Genomic DNA, 19,145 nt, shown 5'->3' on the forward strand with positions numbered 1-19,145 from the left:
ACCTCTGCAGAGCAGAGAGCAGTTGCATCCCAAACCAGGCAGGCAGGAAACAGACTGACACACATGGTGGAGTGGAGAGCATACAGCCATCCAAAACATCTCTCCCTCTCCTCCTATATGCAGTTAAGAATGGAGAGCGGCAGAAAAAGAAGGACCCTGGCCGGTAAAGAAGGCTGGAGTCCGGTTAGGCCGTACACCCTAGTCAAGGCTATTGTATCCCCATTCATTGCCAAGGCAACAAATCCCCATTGCTAAGAAGGGATTTGCCTCCTGGCAGCCTCCAGCTGCAACACCATTCTTGCTTGGTACTTACCTCTTTGTCCAAATGCCATTTCCCCTTTTTCCTACCATCCTAGTGCAACTCATATTAAGCAGGATGTCCAGCAAGGTGGCCACCTTAAATTTTGGGCTGCTTGTGCTATTGGCCACGGAGCAGGGATGCACTTTGCCTGCCCAGATGCCTCTTTGCCCAACGTGCCACAGTAGGAAGCTGCTGGGTATGTGATCCTGGAGCCAGGGCTTGCCCATTGCCATGTGCCCGACAGGGGGGATGCCAGCCAGGTATCCATTACTGCCGTTTTATTGCATTTCCGTTTTCTTAATGGGGGAATTATCCACCAACAGCATAGCTAATCTATTCATACATCTTTCTGGCCTGGCACATGGGCTGCCCGCCAGCGCCAGTCTTGTTTGGGCAAGCTGGCTTGGCTGGAATACAAATCCACCTGGATCAGTTGCTGTTGGGAGCATTTGTTTCTTCTGGCTGGAGTTTATGCCTCTGATACCTCCCACCTCAATGATGTCCAGTACAAAAGAGAAAAGGCCAAACTGGGTGGTGTGGGTGTGTACATCACCCTCTCTCTTGTGCCAGCACCCTGCATCACCACATCTCTTACTTATCACAGAATGATCCTGTCACCTCCATTTATTGCTGCACAAGGTGTTTCACCTCACTATTAGCATTGTGGAAATCTAGCTGGTAGAGCAAATTTTCCGGGAGATGGGACAGCAGGAAATCTGGGAGTGAGGGGTGGGCGACTTTGTGCATCAGATGCTCTGTGTGTGCGCGCGCACGTATCAACTTACACACATACACAAGTGCATCTGTTTCACTGGTCCTGAATTCAGAGAACCGTCCTTCCCTGATGGATAGTATGACTGGCCTGTTCTTGGGCAACCTGTCACCTAGGAAGCCAGTTGTAGCTGGATGCATGTGCCAGGAATGATTTCCCACATGGATCCCATAAGTCTTGATAGCTGCTCAGAACCACATAGAAGAGCATGACGGAGACGAGAGAGTGAGCAGAGGGGAAAGCCATTGCCAGTGGCAGCACTTCAGCCTGTTACTGTTAGGTTGCTGCGCCGGCGTGTGCCTGCGCATTTGGGGCAACTGGACTGGATCTTCATCTGTGATGAAATGCGCAAGATGTGCCTCTTCTGAGGGGACTCACCAAATGTTGCAGACTCCCAGCTGCCCAGGGCTCACCAGAGGGCAGCAAGATGAGAATTTAAACAGTGGAACACTTATCTTTGGGTGGGGGGCAATCTCTCTGAGGATTTCCTCCCAGGAAAGGGGCAGAAAGTCAGCCTCTTCTTTCTTCTGATCTGCTTGGATCACCACAAGCACTCAGGCTCCTGTCCTTCTGACTTTTCCTGACTTTTGGTGGAGCCGGCAGCACATGACCTTGGGTCGCACCCACGCCTTATGTTACATTGCTTCCTCCAGAGACTCCTGAAAGCTGCAGTCTACCTCTCAGAGTGCTACAGTTCCCAGTACCCTGATCAAACTACAGTTCCCAGGAGCCATGCACACTAATTGTATGGTGTGGATGTGACCATTGTGCTTGGCTCTGGTGGATCCCATGCCTTGCAAGGCTTGGTGTAGATGGTAGAGTAGGGGGCTGATACCCTTTTTGCCCTGGTGGCAAGTTCAGGAGTAGGTGGAAGGCCTTTCCTCTGAAGCCTTTCCCCTGGTCTCCTGCTGGGGTTCTGGTCTCTGTGGTGACTGATGACTATATCCCGTGAGCACTGCCCCGTCACCATATTTCCACTATCTCCCTCTCTCCATCTCAATCGGAGGTAATGCTTTTTCCTTTTCTTTTTCCTTTGCAGAAAGGTGGCCACTCGCGGCGTTTTGGGCGCTTCACGCATGGTGCGTTGTATTACTTCTGCCCCTTCCTGCCAGAGACTTTCCTGATATGTTGGGGGCTGGGGGGGTGCGAGGGAAGAGAACAGGCAAATAGAAAAAGAGTCTAGCTGGGGTTGAGGGGGGTATGACTAGCCTATCCCAGGTGTGGGGAACCTTTGGCCCTACAGATGTGCTGAACTACAGCTCCCGTTATCAATAGCCTAGGGCTGATGGGAGTTGTAATTCAGCTGCATCTGGTGGGCCAAAGATTCCCTATGCCTGTCCATAGCATCTCCTCCTGCACCCACTTTGGGAGGTAGATTGTGGGGGTGCGAGGAGCTTAGCTGATAGAAGTTAGAGCTCAGTTTGTAGACCTTGGGAGCCGTACATATTCTACAAAGGCAAAGGTTTCTGTTCCGTTAACAAGTGACATTTTACATGTATAGTTTCTCCTACAAGGTTGCAATGATGGGAGAAACTACACCTTCGCAAAGTTGACCTGTCTCAGATCTCTACAAGGGATATAAGCCCTGCCCTTTTCAGAATAAGGAGGCAACATTGCCAAAAGGGGGGATCCAAAGGGAAGCTGTGCACTGTGATACGGTGGCATGTTGTGTGTGTTTTATATAAAGAAGGATCAAAAGACAGATATTTCAGACAGGTTGAATTGCTTTGTGCAGAATCACATTTATGACATTTATGACATTTGGATTACCCTGTCTCAGCTGAATCCTATCTCTTGCTCACACACACAGCCTCTTGGCCTCTCCCTTTATGTTTGAGCAAACAAGCTCGCTACTTAAAGCATTGTTTCCTATTTTGTCCAAACCAGGAAACAATGGTTACCAGCTTTGGAACAAGTCAGGATATTAAACCATAGTTTGAAGTTGGTTTAATTGCCTGCATTCTTCTGACGCTGGAAACTTGATGCCACCCATTGGTAATATATTTAGGACAGGCAAGATGATGTCCATATAGAATTCCCTAGGATGGTACATAGTGCTGGTCCGTAGCTTAGGTGGCTTTAAGATGCATTCCATAAATTCAGAGAGGGTAGGCCTATCTGTTGCCATTAACTATAATAACTAAATATAAAATGTGCTTGTTCAGAGGCAGTGTATCTTTTATTACCAGATGCTAGGGACAAAATACAGAGGTTGGCCCTCAAGTTAATGTCCTGATTGTGAGTTTGCTGGGGGTGGGTGGTGGAAGGGGGGGATTTATGGTTAGCTACCATTTGAGAACCATAAATGCTGGTGTAGGTGGATCTTGATCTGATCCTGCAAGTTAAGCTCTACATAGTCACATAATAGGGGGCTTTTGTTGCCACCCAGCAAGGTTTCCTTTCATCATCTGGCACTTCAGTTGCTGTGACATAGGTGGAGGCTGCAGCTTGGGGGAAAGGGAATGAGAGGGTCGTGGCTTGGGGGAGTGGAGAAGATATTACTGGTGCTGGGTGTTTTGAACCCAGGTCTTGAGACACGTGGGGATTATTAGAGAAATGGCTGTTGCAACCCCACCCACCCCAGCCCAAGTTTTTAATTTAGTTCCCTGCTAGATTTCACTCCCCAGGCAGGTCCTTATGAGTTTCAATGGCAGAGCGGCACTTTCTACCATTTAGGTTATGTCCGTATGCCTTGCCTTCTTGTCCACTTGCATTCTCCCAAATTTCAATGGGTTTCATGGGCCAGAGGCTATAAATCCCCCCTTCCATCACATGTTGGAATATTTGAGGGCCTGGGCTGATTTGGGCGGTAACGCTTTGTTGACGTGTGTCTCTCTTTCTTGCTGCCCCTATGGAAGCGAAGTTTTCCGCTCCTGCAGAAAGCAAAGTTACGGTAGGAAATTGTGCTGCCTCATGCTTTTCTCTTCCCAAGCTGCGTCTCATCCCACACCCCCTCCCAGCCTACCCTCCTGGCTCTCTCCATGCCTCGTCTTCATCCTGCTGCTGCTTCTGCTCTCTTCCTTTGCGGGGCTCATCCTATTCTAGCAGAATTTGGTGGGCATCCTTTTGCTTCTCTGTATGACTGGCCTGAGCATCTTCCCTTCCCACGCTGCTGCCAGCCCTTCCCTGCGCTACTAGTACATGGTGGAAGGTTCTCTCTGCCTCTCCCTGCGAATCTTGCTCTTATGGGCTGACTCGATTTCCCATGGAGATGGACATGCAACGCTGTACATGGATCCCCTCCTGCCCCCAACATTCTCTCTTTTTAACAGAAAGCAGACTTTGAGGAGGTACAGTTGTGGGAGCAGCTTGACACATTCCCTTCCAGCTATTATTCTGCTAAAATAAAAATAAAATAAATCTCACACACGCACCAGCACTTCAAGTCCTCCCCCAAAAGGAGCAGGGCTCTCAAAGGCCCAATTTTTTTGTTTGACTTCCGTTCACCTGGCATGGCTGTGTTGTTGGCCTTTCTTCAACCTGCCAGTCGATTTGCTGCCACACTGATCTGTCAAGCGTCACTCACGACTCTCCCTGTGGTTTTCTTAGCTGTGGGGTAAAGGCTCCTACGGAGAGCTGCAGCTGCCAGAAAAATGAGCTTCTTTCTGTCTCTGTCTCTCTCTCTGTCTCTCTCTCTGTCTCTCTCCCTTTCCTTTCCTTTTTTTATGGAGGAGCCCCCATGCCCAAGAGGGGCAGACTCCTGGAGTCTCAGTATTTGACTCCAAAGACTTACTAATTTATGTATATTTTTAGCCAGTCCTTCTTTGGGGATGTGCAATCCAGGCTGTACTTGGGAGCAATCTGTCATGCTTCCATGGAATCTCTCTGAGGTTGCTGTTGAACCAAGGGGGGCAGAATGATAACCTACATGTTAATATGTAGTGGCATGTAACTTTTTCAGATATATATATATTTAAAAAGCAATTTCAGGAGGCTGTAATTGGGCGTAAAGGAATGGTGGCTTGGGAAGGCTTAAGGTATTCCCACCAGCGTGTTTTCCCACTCAGATTAGTTCCCATTAAACTCCTCTTTCCACCTGCAGGGAAGAAGATACGGCCCCCCTCCCATATCTTTCTCCCTGTGGAGAGGAAAGCAGCAGGGGGAGGGGAAAGGCAATCATAAGCAGAAAAATGGCTGCCGGGAAAAAGCACCTCCTTCCCACCCACAGGTCTTCTGATCCAGATTGCAGCCTGACTTTCATTTTTTAAAAGAGAAAATATGTCTATAATATGAAGTTTTGCCATGAAAGCCCATTTTCCCTTGCAAAGTGTGGCTTCTGAGGCAGTAATTTGCGTCTAAGGAAATGCAAGAAGAAAGGGAGGGAACCCCCCCCCCCCCCGTTCCACTTGCCTCTTCCAATGTTCAGGGCCCTTGTTTACCTAGCAGACAAAGTTCTGGAATTCCGCAGAGGTAGAATCACAGAGATACAAATCACCTCCTCCCTTGGGCTCTTTTCAAGGGAGAAGGAATGGGCCTTCCAGGCTTCCTTACTTGCAGCTTTGGTATTTGTTTTCCTCTAGGCACTATGGCAGCCCTGAGTATCTAGATCCTGAGAGGGTGGCAAATTATTGAGAGTTGAAACCTGCACTGCAAGGATGCCACTGGTTGTGCAGGGCCCTGGATAATCTGCATATGTTCTTGCACATGGCTGAGTCAACACAGTTTGCCATTTGATGCCTTTCCCTGAGTATGGTAGACTCCAGGTCATTGCTGTTGGGCATATTGCAAATTAGGGGAGCCCTGAAAGAAAATGGAAACTCCACAAAGAGAATGCTTCTTAGAATCAGATTCATTTCATTGTATTTAGTGACCAGCCATCATGTCTTTCATTACATTCAGAGCATTCAAAATGATCCGTGATAAGCCTTAGCCCAAAATAAAACCATACTAATGTATAAAATGACCTAGAATGCCACAAATACAACCCTAAAACAAATATTGTTCAATGCTTTTCCAATGCTACAACAATAAAACTGTGAGCATAACAGAGCTCTGCTTCAGGATTCTCTAAAATTGGGCATTGACGGTGGTTTAAGAGCATCTCTGCTGGAGCAGCACATCTGATACTATTTTGTATGTTTTTCCTCTGTGCCCCCCATACTTTAGTAAACACTTATGAAAAAAGAATCACCAAAAATATAGACAATTATTTCCAATAATGAGTAATTATTTTATACAATTCAATTTTTATATTGTACCTTCTCTTCATAACACCAATAAAAGAGTCAATTTTGTCACAATCCGGCCACCCCTTTACTGAGAGCTGAATTTTCAAGATCTTACTTGGGACTTCTGAGTCATGCAGGATCTGTTTGTGACTCTGCCATACAGTTTTGATGGATGGGTACAAGCACCCAAGGCGAAGGTGTGGACTGACCTGTCGATCAAGGTCCTCCCCTCACCTTGTCCTTTCTCTTGCTTCAGACTCGGAGACGGGAGAAGATGATGCCAGCAGCACACAGGTGACCCAACGCAGCCAGCTCCAGGATGAGACCACCTATAGCTCCCCGACAGGTGAGGAGAAGGCGGCAGGTGAATGGAGAGGTTTGGCAAACATTCTGAGCAGAATGGGCAGGAAACTATATTTCAAACCAAAGATGTTGCTGCTGGTGCCCCAGCAATTCTGCCCCCAAATCCCCTCATAATCCTGAGACTGTAGCCTCCCTGCTGCCTGGCCCTTTCTGAGGCAAGAGTGGTATGTCACATATACCATGCCAACACAAATAGCCCTCCCCCCGTGATTTGTTCACCATGAATCCTATGAGCAGGGTCTTCTTCTGTCCCTGAGTGTCCAGCTTTTTTGGATCATTGGCCAAAGAGTTTAACTCTCTCTTCAGAGTTCCTTTTTGCAGGCAGCTACCATTGGAGCATGAGAATTACTGCTCCCCGGAGACATAGCCAACCTGACATCACCTTTTCCTGGAAGAAGGGCACATATTAACCGACGCAGAACATTAATTTAATAAAGAGGGCAACTTTATATCAGAGGAGGACTCAGCAAAGCATAAAGGTCATTAGATTCCACAGAAATAAAACTGAAAAATCGCAGGCTTTAACTATAGCCTCCTCATACTAGGTTCCTTCAGTACCCGGTCACTTCAGACGGTGCTCATGCACCTTCCACAGAATGACTAGGCAAATGGGGCAGGGGGAGATAGAGCCCTTGGTTGATCATGCATCCCAGTTAGCAAATTGTGCTTAATTGGGGCTGTATTCTGAATTGAGCAGCACTTGGAATCTTTAATGAGCAGGGTTTAAGTGTCGATGGGCACATATATATCTATCGTTCTGCATAACATTATACTGTATAAAAAAGCCAGTCACACTCCCGGGTGACAAAGAAACAGAACTCAGGATGGAGCTGTGCACATGTTTATGCAGATAGGAGCAAGCTGGATTCTCAGAAGTCAGCAGTGTGGGGAGTCAGGTTTATTTCCCTGAGAGCACCCACCTAAGCAGGTGAATAGTTTCCATTCATTCTTTTGAGTAAATGTATGAGATTATTCCCCATGCACTTTTCACTGTTAGCAACCTTCTTTGGCTTTCCAACCTCAGTTTTTCATTGGGCAACTTTTAGCCACCTGTTTGCCTTTCCACAATCTCCTTTAGTTTAAATCGTTCTTTCCTCTCGAAGAGTCTCTTTAAAAAAATGCAGTCCTATTCTCTCACATTCTTTTTACTGAACAAAAAAACAGGTCCGAGTTTTCCATCACAAAAGAGGTTTCCCATTGTTTTGATCATCCCAGTGCCTCTTTTCTGGTGGTTCCGGGGACAACAACACAAGGCATAAGCTCCCATTTTCAGTTTGGGCAACTTTATCCCCAATGAACTTGTCTTCAGTGCCTGGCACAGAGCACTGCGGTTCTGGCCTTCCATCGCTGCTCTTCCTTCAGTAGGTAGTCTTGGGTAAGCTAGTCTCTAAAAAGTTGGGGGAACAATGATCTACCTTGCAAAGCAGGATAAACAAGTCAATGATTGCAATGCACTGTGCATGTTAAAAGAGCTACATGAATATTCATTTATATCATTGCAATAAGAAATTGTTCGTCTCTCCTTCCTTCACTGCAAATGCCTGACCTTGTGCGTTGCATAATTGTGTTTCCCTTCACTCTGGCCGCATCATCTTGGTGGCTGAGTTGAGTTATTAAGTGACCAACCTGGCCTTGTCTTCTTTTCCTTCTTCGCCCCTCTTCTTTGTCCTTTCCAGCTGAGAGAAAAATGCTTATTCTTAGCCCTCAAGAACACGACCTGACGCTAACCCATGATATATGCAGTGGCACTGCACGCTCCAAGAAACTGATACTTTACAGCCTCCTAAATTAAACAATATCGATAGAATCTTGGGTTACCAGGCCCCGATCTGATGCAAGGGAGATGGGGGGCTTCCCAGCCCCCTCGATCAGTCCATGTCTGTCTTTCCTTGCAGGGGAGTCGGACACGCTGGTGGATGCCTCCATGAAGACCACGCCGACCTCAGTGCCAGGCCTGTCCCAGACAGATGAGCACTCCAACTGGTCAGGGAGCCAGACCACGGTGTTGGAGAAGGACCCAGAGGCTGGCCCCACGGTGAGGGGACCCTACCTGCACCCCAGCATTCCAAGGCAAGCACCTGCCGAGGCCCGGCACCTGGGGGTGGAGCCGCTGGTGCGGGCATCACGGGCGGAGCTGATTGGCGTGGCCCCGGGGTCCGAGGACAGCCTGTCTCTGGGGAGCGACCCCTACGGCAGTGCCTTCAGCCTGTACCGGGGCCGTGCCCTCTCCTTGCACGTGTAAGTAGCCGTGGGGCCGTGGAGTGGGGTGCAAGGGCCATTATGCTGGGACCATCTCTTCCCCCCTACTCTCCAGTCATAATCCCTCGCTGAACCCTCAACCTCTTAAGTCATTGATTCCGAGGCACCACTGAAACTTCCCCGAGCCCCATCATCACAGTCCCGATCCCTGATGTCATGGCACCCTCCATCCACAGCCCCCACTGCACTCTCTATACCCTCTGAAGCCACCCACACTATCCTGCCATTGTCTCTCCTACTGCTTCCTCTGCTGCAGTATCTTCCCCCTCCCCATCGCCTCCTGCCTTCGCTCTCCTAAAATGTTGCTATGAGGACAATGGGCTGCATAGGTAGGTATCTGCTGCTGCCCCAAGCTTCCCACTCCCCAATCAGCATAGAGAGCAGAGTCTCCATAGCTCCTCCCCTCCCCGGGGTTTGCTGTTTTCCTTTGGCCTGGAGCTGACCCTGTTTCGCATAAAGCCAATGGCATCAGTAATGGGCCCTCCAACACCAAACTCTGAGAGATGCCCATTTAATTGGGACATCAATTGTGGCACTTAAAAAAAACACAACCCAAGCACAGTGGGCTGCACTCACTCTTCTGACGCATGGCAATATTATTTAAATTGTTATTAAAATAATGCCTATATCACCTTTCATTTCAAAAGGAATATCAGTCCTGGTATGGGCTTGCGAAGAAATTGCCATGACCAAGCGAGTCATTTAAGCCCTCCGAATCCTGGATAACCCAAATCCAAATTTATAACTTATGGGTGCAACTAAGCTAATATTAAGTACTTCTGAGTTCCATTTACTTCAAGGGAAGATTAAGCACCTGCTTAAAACGAATCCTTTTGAGATTAGTGGGACATAAAAGTGCTCTACTGAGGCTTGATTGCGTTTTATGTAAATTAGCCAAACCGAGACAGGACCATTGGATGGGAAATTGCCGTTTCATCTGAATGTTTGATTTCACCCACACAGAGACGAGACCCCCATGGCTGTCTTGGTGTAGGTAAAGGTGGAGACAGTCACAGGAGGTTGTGATTGTCATATAGACAGGGGCCTATATTGTTCCCACCAAGGCTTAGATTAATGGGGAGAAATAGCAGGGTTTCAATGCCACCATCCGCGTTTGGGGATTTTAGTTTAGAAAAGTAAAGTAAAGGGAGTGCATCATTCAGGAATATATAATTATGCATGGTGTAGAGTAAGTGGATACAAAGATTTTTTCTCTCTAGCTGGCTACTGTGGAGACAGAGTGCTGGACTAGATAGGCCATTGGTCTGACCCAGTTGGGGTCTTCATATGTTCTTATATTCCCCTATTCCTGAGGTCAGTGCATCTGACTGTTAACCAGAAGATCGGGGGCTCAAGACCTCCCAGGGACGGCTGTGGGCAGGATTCCTTCATTGCAGGGGGTTGGACTAGATGACCCTCAGGATCCTTTCCAACTCTATGATTCTATGATTATTAAACAACTTCAGGCAGGCAAATCTGGAGAAACTATAGGATACGGAAGCACAATCGGAGGTAGGTAGTTGCCCTCATCCATAAGGATTAAAGCAGGGATTTTGGGGTTGTTTCCCCTCCTCCCCACTCCGATCAGTGTGAAGTCACAAGTTAGAAACTAGGCAAAACTTAGAAACCAGGAGAAACTTTTTGTCAGGAAGCCAAGGAATATAATATGTAATTTGTTATGCACTGCCTCAGCTATGTTAGCCCCATCCCATCATAGCCTGATGTTCAGAGATGATGGAATTTGTAGTCCAGCATCATCTGGAGGGCCACAGGTCCCCCAGCCCTGATATCTGGGAAGGAATGCTACTATTTTTAAAAGAAAGCTTCCATGACGTGAAAGAGAGACTGGTTGCTGGTGATAAGGGAATGGTAATTAAGAACCCAGAAATGATGTAAGGATGGTGATGTGATTATCTCTTTGGTAGTGGTGCTTTTGGCTACACTAATGCGACTTTTGTTAAATTCAACACACACACATATTTTAAAACCCCCCGTTAAGAACCCCTTTTATTCTAGAAATGTAGCGATGCAGGGAGGCAAACAGGGAGAGATGATAAGCCGTGTTGAGTGCCAAATCTCTTCCTCATACCATATATAGATCCATTTCAGTTTCTGAGCCATTAGCAGGCACTGCCCACACATTTTTATTATTTCCCCCCTGTAATAATGGGAAACTGGATACCAGCGGTTTTTCTTAAAAGCGAAAGCTGAAACCCGTCATGCTGTGAAAATGGCAGCACACTCCATGTTAACTGCAGAGGCAGTGAGTGTAGTAAGGATCTTTGAGAAGGGTGGGTGCAGAGCTACGTTAGATCACTTGAGACTCCCTCATCTCCCTTTTCTTTCCTCCTGAGTTTGCTTTTCCAACTTTATCCTCACGCTTATCATCCTCCGGCTATGGTAGCTAACTAAGTATACACTTGCATAATTCTCACTGTGTGCGTGTGTGCATGCAGCTGGACACGCATGCCCATTTGTTGTAAGGAACTGAGTTGGCCTTGGAATTAATGTATGTGTGCCAAGTATGTATCTGTTCATATGTACACATGAATTAGTGTTTGTACCTGTGGGAAACAGCATGTCTGTGTACAGGATGCAGCTCTCTATTCCCCTATCCTCTGCCTTCTGTTGCGTTTCTGGCTGCACCAGGGCCTCCCCTTGTCTTCCCCTGCTTCCTCAAGCCAGGCCAGCCTATACTCATCTACCACTGATGCACAGCCCGATGAACTCCCCCCAATCTCTTCCTTTGCCCTAGTGCAGCATCTGGCATGGCTCATTCAGCAGATAAGACCAAGAGTTGGATCTTGCCAGGAAGAGTGGGTATTTTCCCTGGACTTTTGGCGGAGAATCCCAGTTCACCCATCTGGCCAGTCTTGGAATCAAATATGATGATGATTTATTTATATATATGCCACCCATCTGACTGGGTTGACCCCCAGCCACTCTGGGCAGCTTCCAACAAATTAAAACCCAAGTAAGACATCAAACATTTAAAAAATTCCCACATTTTTATGAGGCAAGACCCATCGCAATGCAATCCAGACCACAGTATGCCACACCGCAGAGCAGGGGCACTGTAGAAAGGTCTAGGTGGGGCAAACAGCTTGAGGAGATTCAGATAGTAAGCCAAGCCACACACTGCTGGAGAAGGCAAAAACAAACACATGCCCCTGTACACATGCACACACATCTTCATCTAAGGACAGAAGTACACGACTGTTGCTCCTTCTCATTGCCTCACCTCTCTCTTCCATGGGTAATTTAAACCCCAGGTCTGCCACTAGGAGGAGTTGGCCACGTGCTTGTTTAACCGGGGGTACTCAAGGGTACGCAGTACCGGCACCCCTTTTGTTGTGAGGCACTTACGGTAACAACTTCATGGTGAGTACCAGCACCTATTTTTCTAGAAAAAGAGCACTGGTTCTCCTTATTTATTTATTTATTTATTTATGTATAATCCACACTTTCATAAAAACGTAGCAAGACGGAGTAGGAGGATAAAATCAACAAAAGGATAAAATCAGCAAATATAAGGATAAAAATCAACAAAAGTTCCGTAAATCAGCATTCAAAACATCAATAAGACATCAGCATAGGCACCTGCTCCCTTGCCGCTCACCTTCTTTTGAGTTTTTCAGGCTGTCCTGCCTTAGCAAACTATGCCATGTCTTGCCTTCCAACTGCAGCAACCTCCCCCATGGTGGGTACCGGAGGGATGATGCCAACAGCAGCAGCAAAACCAGCACAGATACCCTCCACCCACCAGCACAGAAGCCTCCTCTCCAGCGCCCAGTGTCCCCCAGAGCAGGGCAGTGCCCCGTCCAGCCGCCTGGGGCTGGACGTGGCCCCACCCCACCCGTGGCTCCCCGCAGGAAGCTGCTGATGCCCCCCGAGTTCCAAGATACGGCATCCGAGGAACTGGACGAGAAGCTGAAGCGCCCCAAGTCATCTGGCTACTCTCAGGCTTGCACAGGAGAGTCCCGGCCCCAGACGCCGCTGAGCGAGGCCTCCAGCCGCGTCTCCGTCCTCCGCCCATCGCCCAAGCTGCCGCGGACGGGCTCCAAGATCTTTGACAAGCTGAAGTTCTTTGAGGAGCGGCGCAAAAGCCTGGAGCAGAACGAGAACCCTTTCGCGGGGCACACGTGGCTGCCGCTACGCAAGACGCGCTCTTTCGACCAGCCCGGCTTTGACGATGCCAGCCCCTTCCTCTCGGCCGTCTCCCACGAGGACCTGCAAGAGGACACCCGCTCCGAGCTGGGCGGCGTGGCGTTCCGGCGCCGGGCCTTCCACCAGAAGGCAGCCTCCTTGGATGAGCGCGGTCGCTTCTCCAGCCGTGTGCACGACATGGAGCACAAGTTCACGGAGGAGCTGGGCCGCATCAAGTGCACCGTGTCTCAGCAGCAGCTGCGGCGGTCGCAAGAGCTCTTCAGGTCACCATCGCCACGTTCCTCCACCGAGCCATCTGCTCCCAGGGTCCCACCACCACGGAAACTCAAGCCCCTTAAGGCTTTGCCCCTGGCAGAGAATGCCCACGGCGTGCAGCAGCTGGTGTTGTCCAGCGTGGTCCTGGTGGGGCCCCGAGACGAGACCAAGGGGACGCAAAAGCCTCTGGCGAGGAGCGTGGCCACATCTGAGCAGGTGGCAGAGCCCAGCAGGGGTCAGAAGGAAAGCGAGCTGAATGGGCAGGATCTGCGGAGGAAGGTGGAGCAGTGCCCGCTGACTCTGGCAGCCCCCTTGGGAAGGAGAGACCTCCTGCAGGCTGGGCGTCCAGAGAGCAATGACTGCATGGATGGAGAGTCTGTGAACGCGGCAAAAGGGAGCCATGAGCCCAAGGGTCCAAGTGCAGCCTCGCATGCCCGGAAACGGGAATCTGGCCAGAACGGACATTCCCTGCCCTGGGCCAAGACGGAACCAGGAGCAGATAGAAGCAGGGCAGGGACCCATGGTGCAAGCAGAGAGTTGGAAAGAAAGACTGGGAAAGTGGCAGAGAAAAAGGACAACGCATTGCAGCCTCAGGAAGGGAAGAGCACTCGGAGCAGAGGCAAAGGGCGCCGGACGCGGCGAACGTCGCCTGAATCAGGTATGGAATCAGGGCAAGTGCTGCTGTCTCCTTGGGGAGGAAGCTGGCAAGCTAGGCTGTGCTGTATGCCGTGGGGAGAACTCCACCCAACTTCCCACAGAAATGGAGAGGCCTGTAATGTCCTTTCCTCCACTGTAGGCAAGACCCTTAGGATTCAGGCCAGAGCATCATGCATGCCTGGGATTGTATGAGCTCCTCGAGAGGGTTGGTAAGTGCTCAGTCTTGGCTTGTCCTTATCTGTTCTGACTGCTTCTCACATTTCTGCCCATGTCATCAGCATCTGGGATGTAATCTCAGCCAGGCCTTGCCTGGAAGAGTCGTTGGTGCATTAGCTTAGCGTAGGGCAGGTGTGGGGATCCTTTGGACCTCCAGATGTTGCTGAACTACAACTCCCATCAGCCCCAGCAAGCATGGGGAAGATGGGAATTGTAGTACAGAAACATCTGGAGGACCAAAGGGTTTCCACACCTGGCACAGGGTGTGGGGAAGAGCAGGTTTTTGCAGGGAAAGCTCTGGAGCAAATACAAACAAATGGTTGGACATGGAGCTTTTAAGCCCAGATCTGTGCCTGGAAAAAGTGGGGCAAAAGCTAAGTGTGGATAAACCCCTCCTCACTGTCCTTGGCCCTCTGTCCTTTTTGTTCCTTTCCATAAAACAAAGGGACAGCCTCTGATCAATGGGAGTTGGAAAGAGGAGCATGAACTTGAGATCCAGTTTCTGAGGCAGCCGAGTGAGTGTGGCAACTTCATCAGGGCCTCCAAGTAGCTGGCAGATACAAGACATGGTGCTACATGTACAACAGTTAATTGGTTCACAGTTCACTGTGGTTATGTGTACGTTACAGAGAACTGTAGTCTCCTAATGGCTAACACAGGTTTTGTGACAGGATTTTCAGTGCTTCGGAGTCAAGAATGGAAATATGTGCTCTTTAGTGCAGGTTTTGTTCATTTGCTTAGCATTTAGGTACATTCCTCATGCATTCTTGCTACTGTGTTGTAAGGTAAGTAGGCTGGCCTTAGTATCCCCATTTTACAGACTGGAAGTGAGGCTGAGAAATGCACGCATCTTGAATGCACAGAAGTAGTGTATATACCAAGGGGCTGCTGTACTGGGTCTACCAAATTACTGACAGAAAAATAAGTCCTCCAACTTCCTTCCCAGGTAGCCTGACTCAATAAGTGATCATAAATTTAGACACATTTATGACTAGTGTCAGCTTTGAATGCATTGAGCTGTAACAGTAGTTTTATGAGGGTTCTAAATTTCCCCCCTCTCTAAACAAGTGAAATGAAGCTCATCCTCTTTAGTTATTCTTAGAGACCTGTGAAGGTGGCTATCTGCGTCAAGGCAGAGTGAACTGTGCCACTCAGGAGGCTCCTCTAATCCTTTGGACTCAGCTAGGTAGCAATAGATCAAGAATCCACACTGTGCTAGAGAGAGACTTGGGGAGATTAAGGATTTTGAGCAAACTGTAATCATCAGCACATAAAAGGGCTCTCACTCTCTCGGGGCATAACAGAACCAGTGCATGTGAAAAAGAGAGCTAAGATTTAAACACATTCCTTCCCAGAAGGCAATGCAGAGTTTTATATCCATGCAAGTTATGGACCTTTCCCCCTTCTCCACATCACCTCTTTTGCAGCTGCTCTTTCTCCCTCTCTCTGCACAGAATCTTCTGATGATTCCTACATCTCGGCGGGTGAGGACCCACTGGAACGCCCCATCTTTGAGATCCCTATCCAGGATGTAACGGTTGTAGCTGGAACAGAAGTGCTGTTCAAATGCATCATCACAGGCAACCCTTCCCCAGAAGGCAAGTGCATGGAGTACCAGGAAGAGTGTAGGATGAGTGAGGATGAGCATGCATAGGCAAACCTGTGGGGTGCCCAGTGCAAGTCAGAGTGAGAGGGGCCAGGAGATGGATGGGGGCCATCTACTCTACCTTTGCTGTTGTCTCTTGGATAACACAGGTGTCTTCGTTTCCACAGATCTCTAGGGATCATTGGTTTTATTTGGTTTTGTGTATGTTGCCAAGCTCACATCAGTAAGGATTCTGCTTTGAATATGGTCCAGAGCCATGTGGTCCTGGTGGCAACACTAGGAGGAAAAACACAAGGCTGGGGGAGAGAAATGGTTGTAATTCCAGCTGCCCAATAGTACCAAGTAATGTGACTGGCAAGTAATGTTGCAATTAACTAGAATGGGTGGGGGGTGGCCTAACCAGGTTTTTTGCTTTTGTTGCAAGAAAAACAAAGGGCAATGCTATTTTATTTTTAGCTGCAAACCTTTGATAGGCAGGCAACAATCCTGCTAGACTTTCCCTCCCTTCGCCTACCAGGTGTTTGGGCTTCACCACCAGCTCTGCTTTCATGCAAATAATTCAACCCTTACCCCTGCACCAGAATGTTCTATTTCAAAAGTTGATAACTTTTACTGTGATGCAGTTTTCCAGCAGTAACACCTGTGGTGCTGCCAAACTGTAGTCCTGTATTAGGGCTGGGAAATAACCCAGGGGAAATAACCACCGTCCTAGGGCAATTACCCTCAGTGGCCCTGTTGCATACCCTCTTCAAGTGTTTTTGCCTGGCTGAAATGTGTCCTTGAATTCTGATCTTGCTTCTTATCTGGATGGAGGCCAGAGAGGGGAGTGTGAATGTGTGTAGAAACTAGCCTACTGTACAAAGTGGGGGAGATGCATTTGTTTGGCTGTGGCCCTGCCCACCACTGCCATGTGGCCTCCGGAAGGTTGCTCAGAAGGGAATGTGGCTCTCAGGTTGCAAAAGGTTCCTCACCCCTCCTCTCTGAAAAGGACACAGTTCCAGCAGTCAGTGGATAAAGTGGAAAGTGCCATGTATGGGGGGAGGTGCTGTATGTACAGAAGTGAGATGTCCCCACGTGCTCTGATCTCCTACCCACTTGCCCCTTCCCCACAGTGTCATGGCGAAAGGATGGCGTCCCCTTTCGGAGCAGCACCACTCGCCCTATCAAAGCAGAGGGAGAACGCCACACCCTGCTGGTCAGGAGTGCCCGTGCGGCTGATGCCGGCCTCTACACAGTTTGTGCCACCAATGAAGTGGGCGAGGCCTGCTGCAGTGCCATCTTGACTGTGCGGCCAGGTAAGTGGCCGGGGAAAGCCAGCCAGATGGGTGGGGTACAAATAATAAATTATTATTATATTATTATAAGTGTGTGATGAAAGCAGTGGAGACAGCCCAGAGAGGACCAGCCAAATCCCTGAAGGCCAAGGGAGGGTTGTAGAGTCATATTCCTTCCCAGGCCAAGTTTGGGGAGAAGCAGCTTCCTGCCTTGGGGCTTAGTTAGCATCCTAGGCTAGGTCTTTTTCTGTCAACCTTGTGGTGCCTCAGGCTGCTGCCGCTGCTACTGCTGAAAGAGAGATGAGGCTGCCTTTACCCTACAAGGCTTGGTTTAGGCCAGCCTGGCTGACAAACAGCCAGCAGCAGTCTTGAATGCGGGGAAGAAGGGAGAGACGGCCTGGACTGCTGGGCTCTCAGCACCAACCCCACGAGGTGGCGGCGGGGGAGGTCGAGCTGGCTGGCGGACCGACTCCGATTCCTGATCCGTGTTCCGGACCACAAACTCCGCAGGGAAACCCGTGTCAGCGGCGCCTGCAGTTTGCAAGCGTTCCTGGGCACGTGCAAATGAATTATCCGAAAGGATGCAAATGAGGTCGCCCGTCTGTTGATCTGAAATGTGAGCCCTGGAGGGGCTGGGGTCGGCGTCTGTCTGGAGCGCAGATGCCTTCCTCGGCTGTGGCTCAAGGGAAGGCGGTTCCGAAGAGGCTCCTGGATTCTGCCCAGCCTCTGGCGCCTCCGTTGAGGATCCGTTTGCCCACTCGTCTCCTCCGTGTCGGACGCTGTGTTTGAAAAGAATCGGGGATTGAGAGAGAGAGATCATCCTCGGGAAATGGCTGTAGAATCCTCTTTGCCGCGCGGATTGCAGGCTCGGGAGGGGCGCGCCGTTTGTTCCCTGCGTTCTTGCGCTGCAATCCTATGCATGTTTACTCGCAAGTAAGTCCCGCTGCGTTCAATGGAACTTAAACCCAGGTAAGTGTGCATAGGATTGCAGCTTTAGTGGGTTTGGAATTGGGAACTCGGCAGGGAGAGGAAACGCAACTTTTCAACTCCTAGGTGGGCGTTTTGAGGGGAACAGAGATGGGTGAAGCGGAGAAGGGAGCGTGTCTCTTGCTCCCATTAACCCTTTGTTTGTACAACTGAATGGTGTGAAGGGATGAGGACCCTCCAACTTCACCACATCTGCCCTATAGGTAGGAAGAAATGGGATTCTGCTTTGGGTGCCCCTCTGGGGGCTGAGAATTTATTGGTCTATAACCTCCCAAAGCAATGGGGCTGCAGAAAGGGAAGCCAGCCTCAAATTCTCTCTAGGCCTCTTACCTTGTTGTCCAGAAACTTGGAGGTGAGAGAGACTCTTATACTAAGGTGTTTTACCTTGTCTTTGGGGATAGGGGGAAGCAAGGAACTACAGGGCAGGCCATTCCCATCCACACAGGATAATCTTTCCCTGCCTGCAGCAGAGCATGATGGAGGCCTTTGAAAGACTCACCCTTTTGTCTGGATCGAACACACCTCTGCTTCTTCCTCCTATTTTCTGCAAAGGGCTAAGAAACCTATTCTGTCTCTTTAGATTTTCTTGTAAACACCCCACCCACTCCTACTCAGCTTGAAGGGCAGCATTGCCACAGAAATTGCCACAAGACTATTTCCACTAACTGGCCCCACAACAAGGCCTGCTCTTCTCACAATGCATACACTGCAAGTTGTAGTCGTCCCAGCTACTAATGTCACCTTGGCCCCTTTCAGGGAGAGCAAGCCAGGAACGATGCTGCCAGCGAGAAAAAGAGTAGTGGTGCCCATGATTGGAGTTGCCTGATTCATGACTGTTTAAAGTCTTTCTTTTTCCCAGATGGAGATGGCATAGATATATATCAGCAGTGGGCTTCCCATGGGACTTGGCAGGGTTACAGGCAGTGTTGGATTTGATATCTTCTAAAGCAGTACTGGGAAATTGACTTGTTGTTTCTGTTTCTTCACTCTGCCTCTTTCTGGGTAAGAGGATTGGATATAGACTAACTGCAAGAAGGGTTTCACAACCCAGATGATCAAATTATTTACATTTATTTATTATAAACAATGCACTATGCAGATTACACACTAATAAAAATGT

General features: G+C 49.1%; 1 protein-coding gene across 6 annotated transcripts in view; it reads left to right on the forward strand.

Annotated features, from left to right (window-relative positions):
* Window positions 1-19,145, forward strand: part of SPEG (striated muscle enriched protein kinase) — a 105,199-nt gene that overhangs the window by 30,802 nt on the left and 55,252 nt on the right. For 2 of the 6 annotated variants that reach the window (XM_083590767.1, XM_083590771.1), the window contains exons 2-6: window positions 6,498-6,587; window positions 8,500-8,674; window positions 12,550-13,943; window positions 15,613-15,756; window positions 16,877-17,059. In XM_083590767.1, coding sequence (XP_083446893.1) covers window positions 6,498-6,587; window positions 8,500-8,674; window positions 12,550-13,943; window positions 15,613-15,756; window positions 16,877-17,059 — 1,986 coding nt within the window. Of the gene's footprint in view, window positions 1-2,112; window positions 2,153-2,177; window positions 3,967-6,497; window positions 6,588-8,499; window positions 8,843-12,549; window positions 13,944-15,612; window positions 15,757-16,876; window positions 17,060-19,145 lie in introns of those variants that run through there. The other 4 variants (XM_083590769.1, XM_083590770.1, XM_083590768.1 and 1 more) reach the window with 4 other exon arrangements.

The sequence above is a fragment of the Podarcis filfolensis genome (genome assembly GCF_964270895.1).
Source record: "Podarcis filfolensis genome assembly, chromosome: 1".
NCBI lineage: Eukaryota > Metazoa > Chordata > Lepidosauria > Squamata > Lacertidae > Podarcis > Podarcis filfolensis.